The sequence below is a fragment of the Schistocerca serialis genome, chromosome 4 (genome assembly GCF_023864345.2).
Source record: "Schistocerca serialis cubense isolate TAMUIC-IGC-003099 chromosome 4, iqSchSeri2.2, whole genome shotgun sequence".
In the NCBI taxonomy this organism is placed as follows: domain Eukaryota; kingdom Metazoa; phylum Arthropoda; class Insecta; order Orthoptera; family Acrididae; genus Schistocerca; species Schistocerca serialis.
Window position 1 is genome coordinate 93,785,109 of NC_064641.1, and position 26,329 is coordinate 93,811,437.

Here is a 26,329-nt window from a genome sequence, read left to right on the forward strand (position 1 = left end):
TGTATGAAATGGGATGCAAAAGCGACATCGATAGTTGCTATCGGACAGTGAAGTCACTGAGAAAGCGTGTGGATTATGTTGTGTAGTCGTGCTAGACAGAATCACATGAAACTTCACAGTCTCGTTCTTACTTGATGGTCACGGCTTAAACTAAATTTCAACTTGAAAGTTATGGAACAAAATATTAAACTGTTTGATTGCTGTGGAGTACTATAAATAGCAGTGACAATGCTTGCGTGAATAGACTGTGACTGTCGTTGTGAGACTTGACTGTTTGTAGCAAACCGCACTGCACAAACTAATATACTTTCGAGTTACTATATCATATCGTTTGCAACTTAATTAACTGCCACACGCGTTAAAACTTAACTGTCGCTGTGGAGGCTTTTAACCTGTTCCCGACGTGCGCAATTGTTTCCGTCAGAACTGTAAATTCTCAACCGTTATTGCTAAAAGTGGACGGAATGCTAATTGACGATAAGCAAATTAAAGTAACTGTGTACGAGACGTTGATAACATTATCAAGTGTGTAAGAAACGTTATAATTTCACACAAACGAACTTGGATTTTGTACAGCAACAATTACATCCGACCAGCCTGTAATCAAAGAACTGCAACGGAGGAATCTATTCTAATCAAGAGGATGTATTCATGCCAGTTTGACGACTAATGGAACCTTAGTAATTACGCCGCCAGTACCAACCAACGAGCTGCCACTGACGTCACGACGCATCGTCTAAAGAAGAAAAGCCTGCAACACCTAGTATAAACAAGAATTTTGTATAGTTTTAAATGTAATTTCTTTTTCTCTTGTGACAAACTTTTCTTCATATTTTATATCTATAAAAATAAATGTAATTTCACTGAAGCATATTACAGCCTGTGGTGATAATGTTGACCTACCAAAACAGTAATTATTGCTATTTGCTACCTGTGTCGTCCTCCTTTATTTTATTGTTGCTGTTATGGCATGCGTTTTTAATCTTACCTATTTGGTCACTGTTTTGTCACGTGAATTTACGTATTTTATTGTGATATGTTCCCGCTAGCATACGTTGTAGCGTCTGCCTATCGTATCTGTGGCACTTTCTTCCCTATTTCACGGTAGTACAAAACTAACTTTTTGCTGATTTGTTCATGCTCTTGTTATCGGGAATAGTACCAGTGGTATAATAATTTAAATTTCGTGAATTTGTTGGAGTAACAGTATTAGCAACGGAATGGAACGTGAGTTTTGTAGAAGCTCTCTTTACGTGAGCCGGGGGAGGTTGCAGAAGTTCGCCGTCCGTACCAGTCCAGGAAGTGGTGGTGATTCTCCCCAATATTAAGGTGATGATCCTCGCCATTGTTAAGGTAACTCAGATCTAATTACGACAGCATGAAAAAAAAAAAAACGGTAGCACTGTTCACTGCTGTCTGTACATAGGAAACTGATGGTTTAAACGTTAAAGAGGCGGCATCGAAAGTAATGAACTTGGGGGGAAAGCCCATTGTTTCATTCAATTGATATCACACGGTCCAAAAGTAAAAATTAACAACATACCATGGTGATATACGCAATTGAGGACAACAGGACTAGAAAAGCTGAAGATCTTACTATCCCTATTTAATAACGTGTCTTTAGCTGAAACCATTCACGTCCTATAGGAGAATACACTGAGGTGACAAAAAGTTATGGGACGGTGATATGCACATATACAGATGGCGCTAGTATCGCATACACGAGGTATAAAAGGGCAGAGGATTGGCGGAACTGTCATTTGTACTCGGGTGATTCACGTGAAAAGGTTTCCGAAGGGAATTAACAGACTCTGAATGAGGAACGGTAGTTGGAGATAGCTACATCGAACATTCCAAATCGTAAATCGTTAGGGAATTCAATATTCCGAGATTCATGGTGTCAAGCGTGCGCCGAAAATACGAAACCTCAGCCATTATCTCTCACCTCCGACAACGCCGTGTTTGACGGCATTCACTAACCGGACAAGAGCAGCGGCGTTTACGTAGATGGCTCTGAGCACTATGGGACTCAACTGCTGTGGTCATCAGTCCCCTAGAACTTAGAACTACTTAAACCTAACTAACCTAAGGACATCACACACATCCATGCCCGAGGCAGGATTCGAACCTGCGACTGTAGCAGTCGCACGGTTCCGGACTGCGCGCCTAGAATCGCGAGACCACCGCGGTCGGCCGTTTACGTAGAGTTGTCACTGCTAACGGACAAGCAGCGCTGCGTGAATCTACATCTACATCTACATGGATACTCTGCAAATCACATTTAAGTGCCTGGCAGAGGGTTTATCGAACCACCTTCACAATACTCTATTATTCCAACCTCGTATAGCGCGCGGAAAAAATGAACACCTACATCTTACCGTACGAGCTCTGATTTCCCCTATTTTTCGTGATGGTCGTTCCTTCCTATGTAGGCCGGTGTCAACAAAATATTTTCGCATTCGGATGAATGGAATTCCGTGAGAAGATCCCGTCGCAGCGAAGAACGCCTTTCTTTTAATGGCGTACAGCTCAAATCCTCTATCATTTCTTTGTCACTCTCTCCCGTATTTCCTGATAATACAAAAAGTGCTGCCTTTCTTTGAACTTTTTCGATGTACTCCGTCAGCCCTATCTGGTTCAAAAATGGCTCTGAGCACTATGGGACTCAACAGCTGAGGTCATAAGTCCCCTAGAAATCAGAACTACTTAAACCTAACTAACCTAAGGTCATTACACACATCCATGCCCGAGGCAGGATTCGAACCTGCGACCGTAGCGGTCGCGCGGTTCCGGACTGAAGCGCCTAGAACCGCTCGGCCACCGTGGCCGGCGTCCTATCTGGTAACTATCCTTCACCGCGCAGCAGTATTCTATAAGAGGACGGACAAGCGTTGTGTAGACAGTCTCCCTAGTAGGTCTGTTACATTTTCTAAGTGTCCTGCCAATAAAACGCATCTTTGGTTAGCCTTCCCCACAACATTTTCTATGTGTTACTTTCAATTTAAGTTGTTCGTAATTGTAATACCTAGGTATTTGGTTGAATTTACGGCTTTTAGATGAGACTAATTTATCGTGTAACCTAAGTTTAACGAGTTCCTTTGAGCACTCAGTTGGATGTCCTCACACTTTTCGTTATTTAGGGTCAACTGCCACTTTTCGCACCATTGAGATATCTTTTCTAAATCGTTTTGCAGTTTGTTTTGATCTTCTGATGACTTTATTAGTCGATAAACGACAGCGTCATCTGCAAACAACCGAAGACGGCTGCTCAGATTGTCTCCCAAATCGTTTATGTAGATAAGGAACAGCAAAGGGCCTATAACACTACCTTGGAGAACGCCTGAAATCACTTCTGTTTTACTCGATGACTTTCCGTCAATTACTACGAACTGTGACCTCTCTGACAGGAAATCACAAATCCACTCACATAACTGAGACGATATTCCGTAAGCAGGCAATTTCACTACGAGCCACTTGTGTGGTACCGTGACAAAAGCCTTCCGGAAATCCAGAAATACGGAATCGATCTGAAATGCCTTGTCAATAGCACTCAACACATCATGTGAATAAAGAGCTAGTTGTGTTTCACAGGAACGATGTTTTCTAAACCCATGCTGACTGTGTGTCAATAGACCTTTTACTTCGAGGTAATTCATAATGTTCGAACACAATATATGTTCCAAAATCCTGATGCATATCGACGTTAACGGTATGGGCCTGTAATTTAGTGGATTACTCTTACTACCTTTCTTGAATATTGGTGTGACCGGTGCAACTTTCCGGTCTTTGGGTGCGGATCTTTCGTCGAGCGAACGGTTGTATATGATTGTAAGTATGGAGCTAATGCATCGGCATACTCCGAAAGGAACCTAATTGGTATACAGTCTGGAACAGAAGAATTGCTTTTATTAAGTGATTTAAGTTTATTCATACTTTGAGGATATTTACTTCTACGGTAATTGCAGAAGTCGATGTGGTACGTACAGCGAACATACCCTTTAGGACAGTGCGGCGAAATTTGGCGTTAATGTGCTATGGTAGAAGACAACCGACGCGAGTGCCTTTGCTAACAGCACGACATCGCCTGCAGCGGATCTCCCGAGCTACATCTACATCTACATCTACATTTATACTCCGCAAGCCATCCAACGGTGTGTGGCGGAGGGCACTTTACGTGCCACTGTCATTACCTCCCTTTCCTGTTCCAGTCGCGTATGGTTCGCGGGAGGAACGACTGTCTGAAAGCCTCCGTGCGCGCTCTAATCTCTCTAATTTTACATTCGTGACCTCCTCGGGAGGTATAAGTAGGGGGAAGCAATATATTCGATACCTCATCCAGAAACGCACCCTCTCGAAACCTGGCGAGCAACCTACACCGCGATGCAGAGCGCCTCTCTTGCAGAGTCTGCCACTTGAGTTTATTAAACATCTCCGTAACGCTATCACGGTTACCAAATAACCCTGTGACGAAACGCGCCGCTCTTCTTTGGATCTTCTCTATCTCCTCCGTCAGACCGATCTGGTACGGATCCCACACTGATGAGCAATACTCAAGCATAGGTCGAACGAGTGTGGTGACCATATAGGCTGGACCCTAGACGGCTGGTCGCCTAATGGATGAATCCCGATATCAGTTGGTAAGAGCTGATGACAGGGTTCGAGTGGGACGATGCCATGGACCCAAGTTGTCAACAAGGCACTGTGCAAACTGTTGGTGGTTCCATAATGGTATGGACTGTCTTTGCATGGAATGTACTGGGTCCTCTGGATCAACTGAACCGATCGTTGAGTGGAAACGGTTATGTTTGGTTGCTTGGAGACCATTTGCAACCATTAATGGACTTTATGTTCCCAAACAACGATGGAAGTTTTATGGATGTCACTGCGCCATGTCACCGGGCCACAACTGTTCGCAGCTGGTTTGAGGAACATTCTGGACAATTCGAACGAATGATTTGGCCAGCCAGATCTCCCGATATGAATGGGAAGTAATCAAGTGGTCATTTCGTGTACAAAATCTTGCAGCCTATCGCTGTGACCGAGCAGTTCTCGGCACTTCGGTCCGGAACCGCGCTGCTGCAGCGGTCGGAGGTTCGAATTCTGCCTCGTGCATGGATGTGTGTGATGTCCTTAGGTTGGTTAGATTTAAGTAGTTCTAAGTCTAGGGGACTGATGACCTCAGATATTAAGTCCCATAGTGCTTAGAGCCAGCCAAAATCTTGCACCAGCAACACTTTCGAAGTTGTGATCGGTTTAAGAGGAAGCATGGCTCAATATTTCTGCAGGGGATTGTCAACGACTTGTTGCCAAGTCAATCTGCCGCTCCTCGCCGGACAGAAGGAGGTCCGACACGATATTAGGTAGTATCCGATGACTTTTAAACCTCAATGTATACCATCAAACACCTGCGACTTGATGCAGTTATGCTTGTGATCAACATACTTTAGTTGGCAGGACAAATACTATGAACAGACAGATGGAATGCGAATGGTATCTTCCTTTTCACACATAGAGGTGAGGTGCTCATTGAAGAATGCGAGCAGACCTTAAGTTTCGCGTCGCTGAGACGTTGTTGGCTGAGGAACATGGTCGACACGTTCATCATATGGCCCCACAGGAAGCAGAGCTACGCAGGTTTCAACATCGTACATATAAACATACAGTTCACATTAAAAAAAGGAATTACACTACTGGTCATTAAAATTGCTACACCAAGAAGAAATGCAGATGATAAACGGGTATTCATTGGACAAATATATTATACTAGAACTGACATGTGATTACATTTTCACCCAATTTGGGTGCATAGATCCTGAGAAACCAGTACTCAGAACAACGACCTCTGGCCGTAATAACGGCCTTGATACGCCTGGGCATCGAGTCAAACACAGCTTGGATGACGTGTACAGGCACAGCTACCCATGCAGCTTTAACACGATACCACAGTTCATCAAGATTAGTGACTGGCGTATTGTGACGAGCCAGTTGCTCGGCAACCATTGACCAGACGTTTTCACTTGGTAAGAGATCTGGAGAATGTGCTGGCCAGGGCAGCAGTCCAACATTTTCTGTATCCAGAAAGGACCGTACAGGACCTGCAACATGCCGTCGTACATTATCCTGCTGAAATATAGGGTTTCGCAGGGATCGAATGAAGGATAGAACTACGGAACGTAACACATCTGAAATGTAACGTCCACTGTTCAAAGTGCCGTCAGTGCGAAGAAGAGGTGGCCGAGACGTGTAAAAATGGCACCCCATACCATCACGCCGGGTGATACGCCAGTATGGCGATGACGAATACACGCTTCTAATGTGCGTTCACCGCGATGTCGCCAAACACGGATGCGACCATCATGATGCTGTAAACACAACCTGGATTCATCCGAAAAAAATGACTTATTGCCATTCGTGCACCCAGGTTCGTCGTTGAGTACACCATGGCAGGCGCTCTTGTCTGTGATGCAGCGTCAAGGGTAACCGCAGCCATAGTATCCGAGCTGATAGTCCATGCTGCTGCAAACGTCGTAGAACTGTTCGTGCAGGTGGTTGTTGTGCAAACGTTCCCATCTGTTGACTCAGGTATCGAGACGTGGCTGCACGATCCGTTACAGTCTTGCGGATAAGATGCCTGTCATCTCGACTGCTAGTGATACGAGGCCGTTGGGATCCAGCACGGCGTTCCGTATTACCCTCCTGAACCTACCGATTCCGTATTCTGCTAACAGTCATTGGATCTCGACCAACGCGATCAGCAATGTCCCTATACGATAAACCGCAATCGCGATAGGCTACAATCAGACCTTTATCAAAATCGGAACGTGATGGTACACATTTCTCCTCCTTACACGAGGCATCACAACAACGTTTCACCAGGCAACGCCGGCCAACTGCTGTTTGTGTATGAGAAATCGGTTGGAAGCTTTCCTCATATCAGCACGTTGTAGGTGTCGCCACCGGCGCCAACCTTGTGCGAATGCTCTGAAAAGCTAATCATTTTCATATCACAGCATCTTCTTACTGTCGGTTAAATTTCGCGTCTGTAGCACTCATCTTCGTGGTGTAGCAATTTTAATGGCCAGTAGTGTACCAGAGCGATTACTTTTCTAGGTGTAGAAGGATACGTAACATCCAGCAGCAAAATGGGACATGAAGTGTACAGAAAATTGCAGCACACCAACATATCTGCATGCATAGTCGTACCACTATCCAGCACGAGAGAACGCCGTGAGAGGTTGCAGGGCCCTCTCACTTCTGATTCGTTGTAATGCCACGTCATGTTCTTAGGGTATATGGTCTTTATTGCGATTTTGACTTCATACATCATGATGAAATGGTGGGCAGTAGTTAATGCTATTGTTTGCGTGCTCCAAGGAAGGATTAATGGTAAGCTTTAACTGCGTTCAAAGGAATAGGGTTCCGATTTAAATGATTGCAGTAAAAGAGCGCGGTGACGATGGGCCGAGGGAAGCGTGTTTTTTCTGTGGAACCTGGCTGGAAACATTTCCGTGCGGCCAAGTTCCATGGTCTTATTGTGCAGACATGTTGGTTGGCGCTGGTCGGGAAGCAGCCGTGTACAGGTAGACTCACTAGCGCTGAGAAGTTGCTGCTGCAATGGCCAGGGCATTGTGGACCGGCAATAAAGCAGAGGATGGGCCATTGTTAGGCAGGAAGCCGACAACTGTGAGCGTTCTGCGATTTTCCATGGGACACTGACGCCCAGACACAAAACATATTATGGAAGCACCAGGGTTTTAGCGAGGTTATGGCCATTCTTTGAAACTTTGAAATGGATGCAACAGGGAAGATAACAAGCTTTTTATGGAGGGATGTGGTTCCATCCTGGTGATGTTGTTAGCAAAAGACATTGTGAAAACACATGGGAAAGAGGCGCGAAGCTGAATCTTTTTTCCTTTTCTCCCAATTAACTTTAAAGTCTCTGAGTGGTCAAATCGGTGTATGGAGAGCAAAGGCCGCTCTCGCAGCTAAGAATGCTGGGCTCCAGCTCGTGATTGGCTTGTGCTAAAGTGGGGGAAGTCTAAGATGTAGATGTGCTTTGCTACCGAGCTGAGGAGGAAGCGAACGGAAAGAGAAGAGATCTCACTCTTGTACTGGCACTTCGCCGGTAAAGAACTGCAGGTCTGTACCTAAGCGGTGAGACTTATGTCCTTTGCTAGTGTGCCACTTAGAGCCTGTGCCAGTCACCTTCTGAACCATCAGAGGTACTGCTTCTAGCATCACGCACACAACGAGTAATGCGTGGGTGTACTTATTTGTCTTGAGTTGGCCGTCTAAACATTTGACATAATCCGTCACGAATTGTCGTGGCACGGAGTCAAATTGGTTTGGCAGACCAGCAAACGGTTACACCTGAACATGGGAATCCACCAGGGTTCAGAGGCTCATAGTAAGGTACCTGCATTCCGAATCAACCGACCGTGGGACCGCGTACTTGCATTTTTCGGGCGCGCGCCATTAATAACAGACTGCGGCCGTCCATGACATCAGTAGCCGAACGTATCGTGGTGTGCCGCCCTGACCAGCAGGAGGGTAAGGTATTCGCTGCTACGGCGTAGGGCTCCAGTATATGTTTCTCAGCACCCTGTTTCTTGGAACCATATTTTTCTTTTTGGAATGGTACAATATAGATGCTTGATGGTGGCGTAGTTTTTTGTGCCATGGGCCGGATTCACGTGTATGAAGTCAGATAGAGCGGTTAGTGTTCCGGTTAGTGTCGCGTGTCGATCCCCAGCTGATCACTTTGTCCACCACAGACAACATGTTAGTGAAAGCGTTTGTCAAATAAAAATGTTTGTGTGACGTTTCTTTAGTCATTTTTGTTGTCTTGTGATGTTAAGGATGAATAAATCTATTGTCATTTAAATCACAACTTCCCCCCGAATTCTGAATAACAGTACCTTCCCATTTCATTATTAAAATCTAGATTTGAAACGTAAGTAGAAGGTTTTCAGCCGTGCTACGTGAGCTGACAGAGATTACCGGCGACGACAACCTGCTACATGAACTGAACGAGTGCCACGTCGTGTAGCCGTGCGTTCTGAGGCGTCTTGTCACGGTCCGTGTGGCTGCCCCCAACGGAGATTCGAGTCCTCTCTCGGGCATGGGTGCGTGTTGTCCTTTGCGTAAGTTGGTTTAAGTTAGATTAAGTAGTGCGTAAGCCTAGGGACCGATGACCTCAGCAGTTTGGTCCCATAAGACCTTACCACAAATTTCCAGCTGAACGAGCTCCAGTCACCCTTCCGGGCGAATGGATTTAGCTACAAGAACATACAACGATTTATGGAGGCACAGTGAAAATAAAATAGACAAAGATACAGTAGAGGCCTCTTCCTGTTGATCGCTTGCCTCATAGGAGAAGCGACAGTGTAGAACAAGGCACTGCTCCGCGTGGGAATTAAACCAACAATCCAGAGCGATCGCAAGACCTGAGATCTGTTGAGGCCGACGAACGTTTCCGTAGATGCTCTCCACACTGCAGGTTCCTGCGAACTTTGATGAGAATGCAGCGAAATCTGTCTTGTTGAAACCTGTATACGAATTACTACACGAGTGTCGGTGCATGAACACAACGTGTGACTGGCGCACCACAACACATCAGCTACAGCTGAACATCAACGGGACTGTGGCCGATCTATTAATTTTCACGATCGGCGTGTGCTTGCTCAGCAGCAGTGACTGCAGCAGCGAAAAATAAGAGAGGCTACAGAAATAATTAAACGCCTTAGCGGCACGGACGTGGTGGATGATTGCGTCACCGACGGGCTGACTGCCAGGGAGCCCAGTCCATCAGGCACATAAAATAATGTTGGCCAGCCAGCAGCCTCATATGACCCCCGCTCAACACATAAACAAGCGTCCAGATGAGAATTGCCGGGGAGGATCAACGTCTCCCTGCAGCAAAACACTATCCCCAGGTACAAGCTGCCGACTTGCTGTTGTCTGCCAATCACATGGCACAGTAGCACAGATAGCAGCCTACCGTACAGTCGCCCTCTGTAGTAATCTTTGCTTTGTCCAGTGGCATCGGTAGTCAACATGGCAACCGAAATAAGACGTAATACATGAGAAATTCATTACCAGCAGATAGTCGGCCTGAAGAGGATCGCTACAAAGACGGTTCGGACCACGGAAATTAGTTGCTTTTAGTGTTTCATAAGAACGCTGCCAAATATCCAAAATGATTTTATTCCGACTGACACTCACCGTGGAAGCCTACGAACATATTAACCCCTGTTGTCGTTTCAGCTTTGTCTGGGCGGTGTTAATGCTCTAGTTACTGTAGGAAAGCAGCCTACTCACGCCATAGTAAATTCACATCAGTCTTTCCATTGTGTGCCAGCCAGTCCGCTGTAATTAGCTCTGACGTCATAAATGTTGTGCAGTACTTTAAAAATTAAGCAAATAACCTGAAACGGTTCTAGCATGTCAGGAGTAATACTAAATTACTATGTGTTGAATATCAGTTCGATAACTTTAACCATTTTCGAAATTTGGACGTTTTTCTGTAAAAATCATTGGCGCAACAGAAAAGAGCTAGAGATTTAAAAATTTATACTTAGATTCCTTTTCAATAACAATTTAATAGAAACAGTACTTTGGATCTTACAAATTAAGATTTTAGTGGAAATTCATGATTTTCTGGTTTTTGTCTTAAAAATTAAGGAAGCAAGATAGATTAAGTAGGCTAATATATAAGGCTAGGATGTTTATATTTAAGTAGAATGGAGATCCGCTATAACCATAAAGATGTGAGAAGTTTCATTTGAATAACTATAAAACTATAGCGATAGCGTATCTCCAAAGGGCAAGTTCAGGGCTCGTCTACTGCGTGCAGTGTAATTAAATTAATTCTCTCGGCCAAAATATTTAACTTAGCCACATTAAACTTTTATTATGGTTACTTACTTGTGTGCTGAATGCACATTTAAATTGAGAGCTTCATCGGCCATCAGCAAAAGAAGCTATGATTTATTCAATAACTTAATGTGGTGCATTACTAGCCCAGCGGCTAGTCGGGAGAGCCGATTTGATCAGGCGTTCCCTTAGCCGTCCGCACCGCGGCTTTATATATAAGAACGCTGCGCGAGGAAAAAAGGCCCCAGTTCTCTCCAGACGCTGAATAGCACGCCATGTGTGTCAGGAGTCGCGTCGCGTCGGTATCATTGCTATAGACAGCCTTGGATGCCGTATTAAGTTACTTGGGATATGCGTAACCATGAAATCATTTTCGAGTGAAGTGTTAATTCTGGGATGACTTTAATTATCTAGCTTCAGTTTGCGTATGTCGTATTTTCACGTGACGCCGCGGGACAAACATTCTACCATTATTTAGCGTGGCGTTTGATGAGCATTATCATCAAATTATGGCGAGCATTCATTTAAACATTTAATTTGGACAGTTATAGTTGTATCAGCGCATTAGACGCTGAACTGCTCTGTTAGTCAGGTTGTGTGGATTTTTTTTTCATCTGTGACTTTCAGAATACAACGTTTTTTTTCACGATCGTTTTTGATTATGATTCCCAGACAATCTCCTAATTCCTCAGAGCTATAAGCTGTAGCTATAAGTGTATTTCTCAGATGAAGTGGGCACTAGGAATTCTAATTACAGGCTTCACGTTTTGCTAATCACTTTCTGGTTGCCAATACTGCAGTTAGAGAGCCAGTGTTGAGAACGGCAAAAGACAGCATAAATAATAGGAACTGGTTTTGCATTCAGGAGCATTTATATAAACAAATAATTTCACCAGCCGCCCCACATTATGTATGCGGTTTGTCTGTCTTCGATAGTTACAACATAAGCGAATGTGTCATCATCTGTAGTGTAGCAAAATTTCTGCGTATACGTCGCCTGCATTGGAGTAGTGAAGATTTAACAATTCATCTACTGTCTCTGTTAGTGTGTGAGATGGCATGACGACTCTTTGTTTAATATGCAAAGCAATGCACTTGTATTTTCATCGAAATCCATCTTGCTGCATGGCAGTACGATGTCAACCAACGCCAAAACAATTGTGGGCGGGGGGGGGGGGGGGGGGAGGAGGAAGTGTGAACTGTAGTGATAACCCACGATTGGTACGTGCGACTTACATTTTCTGAGATTACCTATTACCAAAATTTCAAAGTACTCCAATAAAAGTTCAATCCCGCGTCCGACCACCCTGATTTAGGCTTTCCGTGATTTCCCTAATTCGCTCCAGGCAAATGCCGGGATGGTTCCTTTGAAAGGGCACGGCCGACTTCCTTCCCCGTCCTTCCCTAATCCGATGAGACCGATGGCCTCGCTGTCTGGTCTCCTTCCCCAAACAATCCAACCCCAACCTAACTCCAACAAAAAGTTTCTTCACAGGAAGCAGATACTGAATTTCCGGTTCTTTAACCTTCGCCTAATTTACTGAAGTGTCAATACGGTAAATGAAAACTGGCTGTGGGCTTCACTTTCCCCATTCTCAGCCCAATATTAATAATATGATTTTAGCATTTTATACCAACACGCAATTACTATTTTTTTGTTGTTAGTCGGTTTGTACTGATCAACCAGCATCAAATTCCACCTTCGTTTCTCTGTTGTTTACGGTTCTTGCGTCTTGCCATCTTCTCCAAACGTTTCTGTCCTCTGCTGTCAATCTGAAGTTGGATGGTAGGATATGAACAGCACGCAGGTTGCCTAGTGTGGCGCTGTAATTACTGAACGAATCGATGCGAAAGTTATTACTTCTCTGGCATGGAAGATGTGACTAATGAGGAGATTATTGTAGTTGGACTGCCTTTTAGTATGGACTTCGCTGGACCTGTGCTCTAATACCTTGTCATCAGGATTTCAACCTTTGGATCCCTTCGAAGATAATTTTTTTTCCCAAACACATGTCTTGCTGTTGTTACGGATAATTTAACATTTTGTGTTACCACGTCTTTCTTGACCTCTTTGATTCAGCATATTTCCCATTTCATTTCCCACAGATATTTTTGTATTAATTTGATTAATCTGTTCCCAATAATTCTATGAATATGTCTAAATAATACTAACAATCACTTCATCATTATACTGATATTTCCTGCATATTCTGACTGATTTTCTCACGATTTTTGATTTTCCAGAACTCCTGTGACTGTATTACATTATTTATCTTATAATCCTTCTTTCTAGTGTGTCCAATGTTCAAAGTCCGGTTATTATATATACACGCGCCTGTGAACCCGCTATTTTAGCCACTACACTGTATTAACTTACTTTCAGGTTCGTAGAGATGCGTGTCTTTTCCAGGAGTTTATAGCAGACCTTTCAAACCCAATTTGCCATTGTATTATTATTATTATTATTATTATTATTATTCAGTGTCTCTGATTATATTTCATTTAAGGTGGCAATGTTACAGTCATTGTATTGAATAAAAATTAAAATGAGATAAATGAGGATAGTTGGGAATCTGGAAGTTCACTTGTAGTGTACAATGTTGACGGGCTGTGGAGAAAATCTCTGTCCACTGTTACAGTTGTAACGAATGTGATGTAAATAGGTATTTGATTTTTAGTGTTTGAAGAATCTCTAGCACTAAAATTGACATAGAGGAATGTCTTGTTGGTCTTATTAAATTAAAATTTTTCTCTTTTTTCCGTGAAAGTGTTGTCATATTGTTCAAAGACGATAAATGTAAATAGTGCGGTACAGTAACACTACGATGCAACACGTGAACTGTGCTATCTACATCTACATCTACATCCACACTCCGCATGCCACCTGACGGTGTGTGGCGAAGGGCACCTTGAGTACCTCTATCGGTTCTCCCTTCTATTCCATTCTCGTATTGTTCGTGGAAAGAAATATTGTCGGTATGCCTCTGTGTGGGCTCTAATCTCTCTGATTTTATCCTCATGGTCTCTTCGCGAGATATACGTAGGAGGGAGCAATATACTGCTTGACTCCTCGGTGAAGGTATGTTCTCGAAACTTTAACAAAAGTACCGGGCTACTGAGCGTTTCTCCTGTAGAGTCTTCCACTGGAGTTTATCTATCATCTCCGCAACGCTTTATCGATTACTAAATGATCCTGTACCGAAGCGCGCTGCTCTCCGTTGGATCTTCGCTATCTCTTCTATCAACCCTATCTGGTACGGATCCCACACTGGTGAGCAATATTCAAGCAGTGGGCGAACAAGTGTACTGTAAGCTACTTCCTTTGTTTTCGGATTGCATTTACTTAGGATTCTTGCAATGAATGGGATCTGCTTTACCGACGATCAACATTATATGGTCATTCCATTTTAAATCACTCCTAATGCCTACTCCCAGGTAATTTATGGAATTAACTGCTTCCAGTTGCTGACCTGCTATGTTGTAGCTATATGATAAAGGATCTTTCTTTCTATGTGTTCGCAGCACATTATACTTGTGCACATTGAGATTCAATTGCCATTCCCTGCACCATGCGTCAAATCGCTGGAGATCCTCCTGCATTTCAGTACAATTTTCCATTGTTACAACCTCTCGATATACTACAGCATCATCCACAAAAAGCCTCAGTGAACTTCCGATGTTATCCACAAGGTCATTTATGTATATTGTGAATAGCAACGGTGCTACGACACTCCCCTGCGGCACACCTGAAATCACTCTTACTTCAGAAGACTTCTCTCCATTGAAAATGACATGCTGCGTTCTATTATCTAGGAACTCTTCAATCCAATCACACAATTGGTCTGATAGTCCGTATGCTCTTACTTTGTTCATTAAACGACTGTGGGGAACTGCATCGAACGCCTTGCGGAAGTCGAGAAACACGGCATATACCTGGAAACCCGTGTCTATGGCCCTCCGAGTCTCGTGGACGAAAAGCGCGAGCTGAGTTTCACACAACCGTCTTTTTTCGAAGCCCATGCTGATTCCTACAGAGTAGATTTCTAGTTCCAGAAAAGTCATTATACTCGAACATAATACGTATTCAAAAATTCTACAATTTGATCGACGTTAGAGATATAGGTCTATAGTTCTGCACATCTGTTCAACGTCCCTTCTTGAAAACGGGGATGACCTGTGCCCTTTTCCAATCCTTTGGAACGCTACGCTCTTCTAGAGACCTACGGTACACCGCTGCAATAAGGGGGGGGGGCAAGTTCCTTCGCGTACTCTGTGTAAAATCGAACTGGAATCCCATCAGGTAAAGCGGCCTTTCCTCTTTTGAGCGATTTTAATTGTTTCTCTATCCCTCTGTCGTCTATTTTGGTATCTGCCATTTTGTCATCTGTGCTATTACAGCAGGCGCATGTTGGCTAGGAAATGACCATCGGTTGTCGGTTTTTCAAAACAAGACCATGTCAGTACTGTGCTGCTACATATCCACATACTGCAAAGGTGCCCCTGCTGTGTGTGATGCTCCGCAGCAGAGGTTCCAGAAATTGCTGGAACTGCCAGCAGCGGCTCCAGTTCCACACGTTCACTGACGCAGCCACTCGTGCGCGACGTGTGGGTGTGGACTCTTCTTGTGAGATGGAAGAGAGTGGCGCCAGAGGAAGAACGAATATTAAAAGTGCGCGCCTGATTAACATACGTATAATGGAAGCGTCGCCTGGAGCGAGCGACCAGCGCCACTAAGTGGCTGCGGCAGTTCTGCGAACTGGCGACAGCCCCGCGGCAGATTCCCCTCACTCACTCGACGCAGCTCTGCCCACACACTCCAGCACTTTGCACTGCCTCAGAGTTTCGTAACCACTGCTGCAGCCACACAGTCCACTTTTTCTGCTGAACTTGGCCCTTAACCTGAATGTCTATGCATAGTCAAACGCACGATAGAACAGTTTTTAATTTCGTGCCCGTGTGTGCAATGTACATAGTCTCAACGGCACAGAGGAGACGGCAACTCCAGGGCACTTTTGCCTTCGAAGAACTGCATGATGCTACAAATGTGGGTCTTTTAAACGCAATGTTTTTAATTTTCTTCCACAATGAAGAGATACAACGTACTGGGAAAAATAATGTTTTGTAGGTAGACAATCACAAACTTTTTATTGTTCATTTAATATTTTCTTCGACAGTCTGGCTCAGATGACATCCTTCCAAGAGTTTCTCATCAAGTCTGGCAAATAAACCAAAATATGGTTCACATCACTACTGCAGACAGGAAACATACCCCAAGAACTTAAACGTGCCAAGATAATTGCCCTCCTAAAGCCAGGTAAACCGGGAAATCTACCGCAGAACTACCGGCCCATAGCACTGCTTAGCATGATGTACAAACTTCTGAAACGGGTACCACTTAACAGGATCGGACAGACAATACTCACGGCCATCCCAGTGGAACAAGCTGGCTTTCGTCCCAACCAAAGCTGTGCAGACCAAGTCCTGGCCCTTACAACACATACTGAAGCGGGATTACAAAATAAACTAAAAACATCTGTGGCCTTCATTGACTTGTCTGCAGCCTATGATACCGTCTGGAGACAAGGCCTACTCTATAAACTGATGAAAATACACTCCTGGAAATTGAAATTAGAACACCGTGAATTCATTGTCCCAGGAAGGGGAAACTTTATTGACACATTCCTGGGGTCAGATACATCACATGATCACACTGACAGAACCACAGGCACATAGACACAGGCAACAGAGCATGCACAATGTCGGCACTAGTACAGTGTATATCCACATTTCGCAGCAATGCAGGCTGCTATTCTCCCATGGAGACGATCGTAGAGATGCTGGATGTAGTCCTGTGGAACGGCTTGCCATGCCATTTCCACCTGGCGCCTCAGTTGGACCAGCGTTCGTGCTGGACGTGCAGACCGCGTGAGACGACGCTTCATCCAGTCCCAAACATGCTCAATGGGGGACAGATCCGGAGATCTTGCTGGCCAGGGTAGTTGACTTACACCTTCTAGAGCACGTTGGGTGGCACGGGATACATGCGGACGTGCATTGTCCTGTTGTAACAGCAAGTTCCCTTGCCGGTCTAGGAATGGTAGAACGATGGGTTCGATAACGGTTTGGATGTACCGTGCACTATTCAGTGTCCCCTCGACGATCACCAGTGGTGTACGGCCAGTGTAGGAGATCGCTCCCCACACCATGATGCCGGGTGTTGGCCCTGTGTGCCTCGGTCGTATGCAGTCCTGATTGTGGCGCTCACCTGCACGGCGCCAAACACGCATACGACCATCATTGGCACCAAGGCAGAAGCGACTCGCATCGCTGAAGACGACACGTCTCCATTCGTCCCTCCATTCACGCCTGTCGCGACACCACTGGAGGCGGGCTGCACGATGTTGGGGCGTGAGCGGAAGACGGCCTAACGGTGTGCGGGACCGTAGCCCAGCTTCATGGAGACGGTTGCGAATGGTCCTCGCCGATACCCCAGGAGCAACAGTGTCCCTAATTTGCTGGGAAGTGGCGGTGCGGTCCCCTACGGCACTGCGTAGGATCCTACGGTCTTGGCGTGCATCCGTGCGTCGCTGCGGTCCGGTCCCAGGTCGACGGGCACGTGCACCTTCCGCCGACCACTGGCGACAACATCGATGTACTGTGGAGACCTCACGCCCCACGTGTTGAGCAATTCGGCGGTACGTCCACCCGGCCTCCCGCATGCCCACTATACGCCCTCGCTCAAAGTCCGTCAACTGCACATACGGTTCACGTCCACGCTGTCGCGGGATGCTACCAGTGTTAAAGACTGCGATGGAGCTCCGTATGCCACGGCAAACTGGCTGACACTGACGGCGGCGGTGCACAAATGCTGCGCAGCTAGCGCCATTCGACGGTCATCACCGCGGTTCCTGGTGTGTCCGCTGTGCCGTGCGTGTGATCATTGCTTGTACAGCCCTCTCGCAGTGTCCGGGGCAAGTATGGTGGGTCTGACACACCGGTGTCAATGTGTTCTTTTTTCCATTTCCAGGAGTGTAATTCCCTGTCATAAAATGACAAAGCCTGTTGGTAACATGATTGGCAACAGAGGATTCCAGGTCGTCATGGGAAACAAAGTCAGCAGCCAGAAATTCCTACAAAATGGCTTACCTCAAGGCTCGGTATTAGCCCAACTGCTTTTCAGCCTATACATAGCTGACATGCCAGGAAGAGCTTGTATGAAATTTGGCTACGCTGATGACTGGGCAATTGCAACAAGGCACACCGATTTTGATGCAATGGAAGAAACCCTGTCACCCGATCTGTCTGCCGTGGCAGCACACTTCCGTAAATGGAGGCTTAGGCCTAACGCTACGAAGACAGAAGAAACTCGCTTACACCTTAATAACAGAGAAGCCGACAGAGCCCTGGGAGTATACCTTGACGACATGCGCCTCAACCACAACAAGGAGCCAAGGTACTTAGGGGCCACGTTAGACAGAACCTTGTCATTGAAATCACACCTTACAAAAACAGCCGCCAAGGTGAGACCAAGAACCACCTGGGGATCAACGGCAACAACTCTGAGGGCGTCTGCACTGAGCCTGGTATACTCTGCGGCGGAGTACTGTGCACCAGTATGGCTAAACAGTAGTCATGTGAACAAAATCGATGTCGAACTTATCAGCACAGTGCGGATTATTTCAGGAACCGTTAGGTATACTCCTAACATATGGCTACCTGTCCTGAGTCATATACTACCCCCAAAAATACGACGAGAAGCTGCCTTTGTCAGAGAAAATACAACAAGATCGAAGCAAACCCTGAACTACCGGTACACATCGATATACCTGATCTGAGTACCAAGAGGCTTCGTTCAAGACATCCTCCTCTTGCTCTCGACAGCCTCACTGGGTCTGACAACTCCTGGAGAAGAGAATGTCTCCAGAATGCCCCAACAACTTGCCACCTAATACCTTGTATTACCGAGGCAGTACCTGGGTTTGATCAATCCCGCAAGATCTGGTCAACTCTGAACCGATTAAGAACTGGGCACGGAAGATGTGTTGACTCGCTCTCAAATGGGGACTGCTGTCTTCGCCAGCATGTGACTGCGGCGCTCCTAAGCAGACCATCCAACACATTAGAGAAGAATGCAGTGCTAGAGCGTTCAGTGGGGTCTTTGAAGAATTCCTCGTGGCATCCCAAAGATCCATTGAATACATACAAGGACTAGATGTAATTTTATGTACTGTAGAATAACGTGATCCAATACTGAAATGTACTTAAATGCCTAAATATAAATAAATAAATTTCTTCGACACAATCACAAAAATATTTTATACTGTTAACTGCTATTGGCTGCCATTGGCCATCATCCAATCGATTGACAAAGCATTTCTTGGTTTCTGCCTAGTGCTGCTTTCAATCCTTCTGACGATGGCCATGGATGGCTGATACTGGAAAACAGAACAAAATGTTTTCTCTGACTTTTTCGAATAAAATAGTACTCGTAGAAGAAGTGAACTTACAGGCTAACAATACGAGCATACGGTGGGAAAATGGAATACACAACGCGTAGGGAGAAACTTGGCTGAGAGCTCGAGCCAACGGGAACACGAGGAGAAATAATTGTAGCAAACCGCCAGCTTGTGTTAATACCTGTCTTATTCCCTTAACAAGAATGTGAAGGAGACTCTGTGTAGCAGACTGGTGTCAGTGACATATGCTTACAAAAGCTGAACTGCAGTGCAAGTATAAATTAGTAAACTCTCAATAGAGAACCACGGACGGTAACAACTCGCGAAGCAGGTAACTTATCCTTTTTTGTGATTTTGTTTAATTCTTTCACTCCTCTTACTTATTCCTTTCCTCATCATCATCTCGTTTAATATTCGCAATTTTTTTTTCATTTGTAAAAGGTGTACAAGTTTACTTTCGGCGTTTTTTCCCAACATTTCAGGCTTTAATGAAACAAACTGGTTAGACATGTATCAATCAAAGCATTTTCCATTGTTGGCCACTACTTCCTCCCATCTTTCGGGCAGTGTACGAAACCCAAGTCCAAAAAATTGTTCATCTTCTGAAGCGATCCACTAATCGATCCATTTTGTGACTCCTTCATTTGATCGGAAGTGCTGATCAGCCAGGCCATGCGCCATTGACCTAAACAGGTGATAGTCACAGGGAGCAATGTGTGGAGAATACGGCGGGTGGGGTAGGACTTCCCATTTTAACGTTTCCAAGTACATTTTAACCTCTATTGCCACGTGGGGTCGCGTGTTGTGCTGCAAAATCACTTTATCGTGCCTCTCGCTGTATTACAGCCGTTTGTCTTTTAATGCTCTGCTCGAACGCATTAATTGCGTTCTATAACGAGCACCTGTGATTGTTTCACTTGGTTTTAACACCTCATAGTACACGACACCGAGCTGGTCCCACCAAATGCAGAGCATGATTTTGGAGCCTTGAATATTTGGTTTGGCCGTCGACGTGGAAGCATGGCCGGGATATCCCCATGATTTTTTGCGTTTAGGGTTATCGTAATGAACCCCGGTCAAAATACGACGCAGAAATCCCTTTCGTTCTTGCCTCTAAAGCAACTGTTCACAAACACACGAACGTCGTTCAACGTCTCTGGTTTCAGCTCACACGGGACCCAAGTTCCTTCTTTTTGAATCATGCCCATAGCCATTAGATATTTTGAAATGGCTTGCTGTGTCACTCCCACTAACCGTGACAATTCTTTTTGAGTTTGACGCGAGTCTTCACTCAGCAATGTTTCCAGTTATGCATTTTCTAAAACACTCTCTCTTCCATCACTATGCCGGTCTACGACGTTAAAATCACAGTTCTTGAAGCGTTGAAATCATTCACGACACGTTCTTTCACTAATAGCGTCCTTTCCATACGTACTTGAGAGCATTCGACGAGACTCAGCCGCTGTTTTCTTCCTATCGAAACAAAACAATAATACCTCCCGCAAAAGAGGAGAATTACGGTCGTAAACTGACATTTTCAATCAAGAACAACTTTATGATGCAGACACAAATCGACTAATGTTTGGATGAGGTTATGTTGACCGAGGCCCAAGCTAACTACCTGACCTCTGCGATCTGTTTCTTTCGACTGCCACTTACCGTTGTCGCTACCTATCGGCAAACGGTGGAAGCAAAGTTGCACATGTTGTAATTTTGGTCAGTAGACTGCTATTAACAGAAACTGAAATGCATATTCCCATCAAGTGTAATAGGCCCTACATAAGACACCTAACTGAATAAATTACATATTAAAGAAGAACAAGAACATCGCACTTATGGCAAGTGTTGGCATACAGAATAATGTAAAATTAGTAGATGGGCACGTTATAATAGTAGAGTGCTGACAAAACATGCCACTAAAACGTGGCTGAAAGAAAAAAGTGTGTTATCTATAACAATCTGAACACAGTCGCAGGCCTCATTTACCTAGCAAATAACGTGGACAAACTGAAGATATGTTAAGTACTCGACCATAACGGGACATAACGGACTCTTCCGCTTCCATTATTACACAATTTGCCAGAACATCAGTTTTCTAATTAATGCAGTGCGACGCAATTCAGCTGAAAAAAAAAAAATCCCCTCGAAATACCGCCTTTGAGTCTCAGATGATTTTTAAAGTGCTGGTAACTACGAAACACAATACACTTTTCAATAATACCGCTGGTAGCTGAGTGTGTAGCGTGTTGGTCTAGTAGTTGTGAAGCTGGATTGATTCTCACTAAGAGCGACTTATTTTTATATTGATCCAAATCCGATTTTTATTGTCAAATGCAAATGTTAATAAAAATTATTGAAGCATAATTTGTTAATAAGGATAACATACATTTATTTTCTGTTCCTAATGCCAAGAAAAATCAGTTGATAATTGGCACAGAAATGCGAAAATAAAATATAAAATAAAATACTTTTTCATTTCTAGAGATTTTATTTTTCATTTAACAATAAGTCATTTCATATGACTGTATCCAATTTTAATTTATTTTTATTCCACTGCTAATAAAAACAAAAGATGTTATTTTTACTGAAAAAATATGAATGGCACTGATTTCCTAGTTGGTAGAGCCCTAGAGTCCACCCATTCAGGTCCGTGATTCAGTCTTGGGTAGGGGAAGGGATTTTCTTCCCGCTTCAGTCTCTCCCCTCCCCCCTCCACCAAGACTGGTCTATATCTACTCAGACTGCTACCAGATGAGAACTTATAACCTTTCCCGAGCTAAAAAGGTGGCCCCAGGGCAATGGGCTCACTTCCCTCAGCCTACAAGTGGCTCCGCGGAGAAAGGCTGTACCTTGCCTGCATTCAGACGTTATCTTTTTATTTGTTAATGAATATTCCCATTTGATAGTAAATAAATGCTTCACAGAAAATTAAAAGCCGGCGACTTCGTGATTAATATATTACGCTACTAACTTGTCTACGAATTTTATTGACGTGTGTCAAAAGCTTTGTAATTAACGGCCGTCGGGAATCTTCTACCTTCCACAATTTTTGAGATTTTTTACAGAACTGTGCCGTGTTGCTTTAAGAAACTGATGTTGTTGTTGTTGTTGTTGTGGTCTTCAGTCCTGACACTGGTTTGATGCAGCTTTCCATGCTACTCTATCCTGTACAAGTTTCTTCATCGCCCAGTATCTACTGCAAACTACATCCTTCTGAATCTACTTAGTGTATTCATCTCTTGGTCTCTCTCTACGATTTTTACCCTCCACGCTGCCCTTAAATACTAAATTGGTGATCCCTTGATGCCTCAGAACATATCCTACCAACCGATCCCTTCTTCTAGTTAAGTAGTGCCACAAACTCCTCTTCTCTCCAATTCTATTCAATACCTCCTCATTAGTTATGTAATCTACCCATCTAATCATCAGCATTCTTCTGTAGCACCAGATTTCGAAACCTTCTATTTTCTTCCTGTCTAAAATATTTATCGTCCATGTTTCACTTCCACACATGGCTACACTCCATATAAATACTTTCAGAAACGACTTCCTAGCACTTAAATCTATACTCGATGTTAAGAAATTTCTCTTCTTCAGAAACGATTTCCTTGCCATTGCCAGTCTACATTTTATATCCTCTCTACTTCGACCATCATCAGTTATTTTGCTCCCCAAATAGCAAAACTCCTTTACTACTTTAAGTGTCTCATTTCCTAATCTAATTCCCTCAGCATCACCCGACTTAATTCAACTACATTCCATTATCCTCGTTTTGCATTTGTTGATGTTCATCTGATATCCTCCTTTCATGAAACTGTCCATTCCGTTCAACTGCTCTTCCAAGTCCTTTGCTGTCTCTGACAAAATTACAATGTCATCGGCGAACCTCAAAGTTTTTGTTTCTTCTCCATGGATTTTAATACCTACTCCGAATTTTTCTTTTGTTTGCTTTACTGCTTGCTCAATATACAGATTGAGTAACATCGGGGAAAGGCTACAACCCTGTCTCACTCCCGTCCCAACCACTGCTTCCCTTTCATGTCCCTCAACTGTTATAACTTCCATCTGGTTTCTATTCAAAATGTAAATAGCCTTTCGCTCCCTGTATTTTACCCCTGCCACTTTGAGAATTTGAAACATTGTCAAAAGCATTGTCAAAAACATTGTCAAAAGCTTTCTCTAAGTCTACAAATGCTAGAAACATAGGTTTGCCTTTCCTTAATCTTGCTTCTAAGATAAGTCGTAGGGTCAGTTTTGCCTCACGTGTTCCAACATTTCTACGGAATCCAAACTGATCTTCCCAGAGGTCAGCTTCTAACAGTTTTTCCATTCGTCTGTAAAGAATTCGCGTTAGTATTTTGCAGCTGTGACTTATTAAACTAATAGTTCGGTAATTTTCACATCTGTCAACACCTGCTTTATTTGGGATTGGAATTATTATATTCTTGTTGAAGTCCGAGGGAATTTTGCCTGTCTCATACATCTTGCTCACCAGATGGTAGAGTTTTAGTAGGACTGGCTTTCCCAAGGCTGTCAGTAGTTCTAATGGAATGTTGTCTACTCCCGCGGCCTTGTTTCGACTTAGGTCTTTTAGCGCTCTGTCAAACTCTTCACGCAGTATCATATCTCCCATTTCATCTTCATCTACATCCTCTTCCATTTCCATAATATTTTCCTCAAGTACATCGCCTTTGTATAGGCCCTCTATATACTCCTTCCACCTTTCTGCTTTCCCTTCTTTGCTTAGAACTGGTTTTCCATCTGAGCTCTTGATACTCGTACAAGTGGTTCTCTTTTCTCCAAAGGTCTCTTTAATTTTCCTGTAGGCAGTATCTATCTTACCCTTCGTGAGGTAAGCCTCTACATTCTTACATTTGTCGTCTAGCTTTGCCTGCTTAGCAATTTTGCACTTCCTGTCAATCTTATTTTTGAGACTTTTGTATTCGTTTTTTCCTGCTTCATTTATATTTTCTCCTTTCATCAATTAAATTCAGTATTTCTTGATTTACTCAAGGATTTCTACTAGTTCTTGTCTTTTTACCTACTTGATCCTCTGGTGCCTTCACTACTTCATCCCTCAGATCTACCCATTCTTCTTATACTGTATTTCTTTCTCCCATTCCTGTCAATTGTTCCCTTGTGCTCTTCCTGAAACTCGTTACAACCTCTGGTTTAGTCAGTTTATCAAGGTCCCATCTCCTTAAATTCCCACCTTTTTGCAGTTTCTTCAGTTTTAATCTACAGTTCATAACTAATAGATTGTGTTCAGAGTACACATCTGTCCCTGGAAATGTCTTACAATTTAAAACCTGGTTCCTAAATCTCTGACGTACTATTATATAACCTATCTGATACCTTCTAGTATCTCCAGGATTCTTCCATGTATACAACCTTCTTTTATGATTCTTGAACCAGGTGTTAGTTATGATTAAGTCATGCTCTGTGCAAAATTCTACCAGACGGCTTCCTCTTTCATTTCTTACCCCCAATCCATATTCACCTACTATGTTTCCTTCTCCCCCTTTTACTGCTATCGAATTGCAGTCACCCAAGAAACTGATATCCGGGCACTAATGTTCACATTCTACAACTGAGAAGAAGCTCGAATGGAGCAAGTCCGCAGTGTCCACTCCTCAGTGCTGTGGAGCAGTGGGCAGCCGGTGAATTGGCCAGGTGACCGCCGTCGCTACTTTTGAGAGTGCTGGAAGGCAGGGAGGGGCCGAGTACTCACCACACAGTGGTTGGCCTCTGGGGGGCACTCCTTGAGGTGCCTCTGCGCCGTGTAGTTGAGGCAGGGCGTGATGGAGCCCACACCGTCCGTGTACTCTCCGCAGCGGTAGCAGCGCAGGGCGGCCGAGGGAGCCACTGCAACACAACGGAGGCGGACACGCACGATTAACACTGTGCAGCGACACACGCATCAGCGCAGAAGCGACAGTGCGGTTGCTTTGAGATGCTCAAGAATGTCAGCAGCACATTATAAGGTTCTCCAAGGTGGGGGATATCTAAATCCTGACCTTACAATGCGGTAAGCTCTAGTTGTCACAAAAACTGCCTTTTCCTTCAGGTCGCACCCATTGTTCAAATATCGAACTTATTTTGGAACCGGTATTTAGTCAGATTCTATAACACAGCATCCGCGTGGTCAGAAGCAAAAGTTATATACAACAGAATGCACGTTATACATAGACAGCTGGCAATCTGTTCTCACTACGGTTACAGCCACCACCACTTTCACTTTCCGCAGCCTTCTCTATTCTTCCTCACATATAATTGTAGCGAATGAAGTGAATCGTAGCAAAATGACACCTGGTACAGGGTGACAATTATTGAACTACACTACTGGCGACTAAAATTGCTACACCAAGAAGAAATGCAGATGATAATCGGGTATTCATTGGACAAATATGTTGTACTATAACTGAAATGTGATTACATTTTCACGCAATTTGGGTGTATAGATCCTGAGAAATCAGTACCCACAACAACCAACTCTGGCCGTAATAACGGCCTTGATACGCCTGGGCATTGAGTCAAACAGAGCTTGGATGCCGTGTACAGGTACAGCTGCCCATGCAGCTTCAACACAATACCACAGTTCATCAAGATTAGTGACTGGTGTATTGTGAGGAGCCAGTTGATCAGCCACCACTGACAAGATGTTTTCAGTTGGTGAGGGATCTGGAGAATGTGCTGGCCAGGGCAGCAGTCGAACATTTTCTGTATCCAGAAAGGCCCCTACAGAACCTGCAACATGCGGTCGTGCATTATCCTGCTGAAATGTATTGATTCTCAGGGATAGAATGAAGGGTAGAGCCACGGGTCGTAACACATCTGAAATGTAACGTCCACTGTTCAAAGTGCCGTCAATGCGAACAAGAGGTGACCGAGACGTGTAACAAATGGCACCCCCATACCATCACGCCGGGTGATACGCCAGTATGGCGATGACGAATACACGCTTCCAATGCGCGTTCACCGCGATGTCGCCAAATACG

General features: G+C 44.3%; 1 protein-coding gene across 1 annotated transcript in view; it reads right to left on the reverse strand.

Annotated features, from left to right (window-relative positions):
* The window catches only part of LOC126474284 (uncharacterized), a 272,295-nt gene extending 246,886 nt beyond the window's left edge, over nt 1–25,409 (reverse strand). Inside the window, exons 1-2 of the mRNA XM_050101747.1 lie at nt 25,406–25,409; nt 25,063–25,232 (exon numbers count right to left, since the gene is read on the reverse strand). Of these exons, the coding sequence (XP_049957704.1) occupies nt 25,063–25,232; nt 25,406–25,409 (174 nt within the window). The remainder of the gene's footprint in view (nt 1–25,062; nt 25,233–25,405) is intronic.
* Nucleotides 25,410–26,329: the final 920 nt, after the last annotated feature.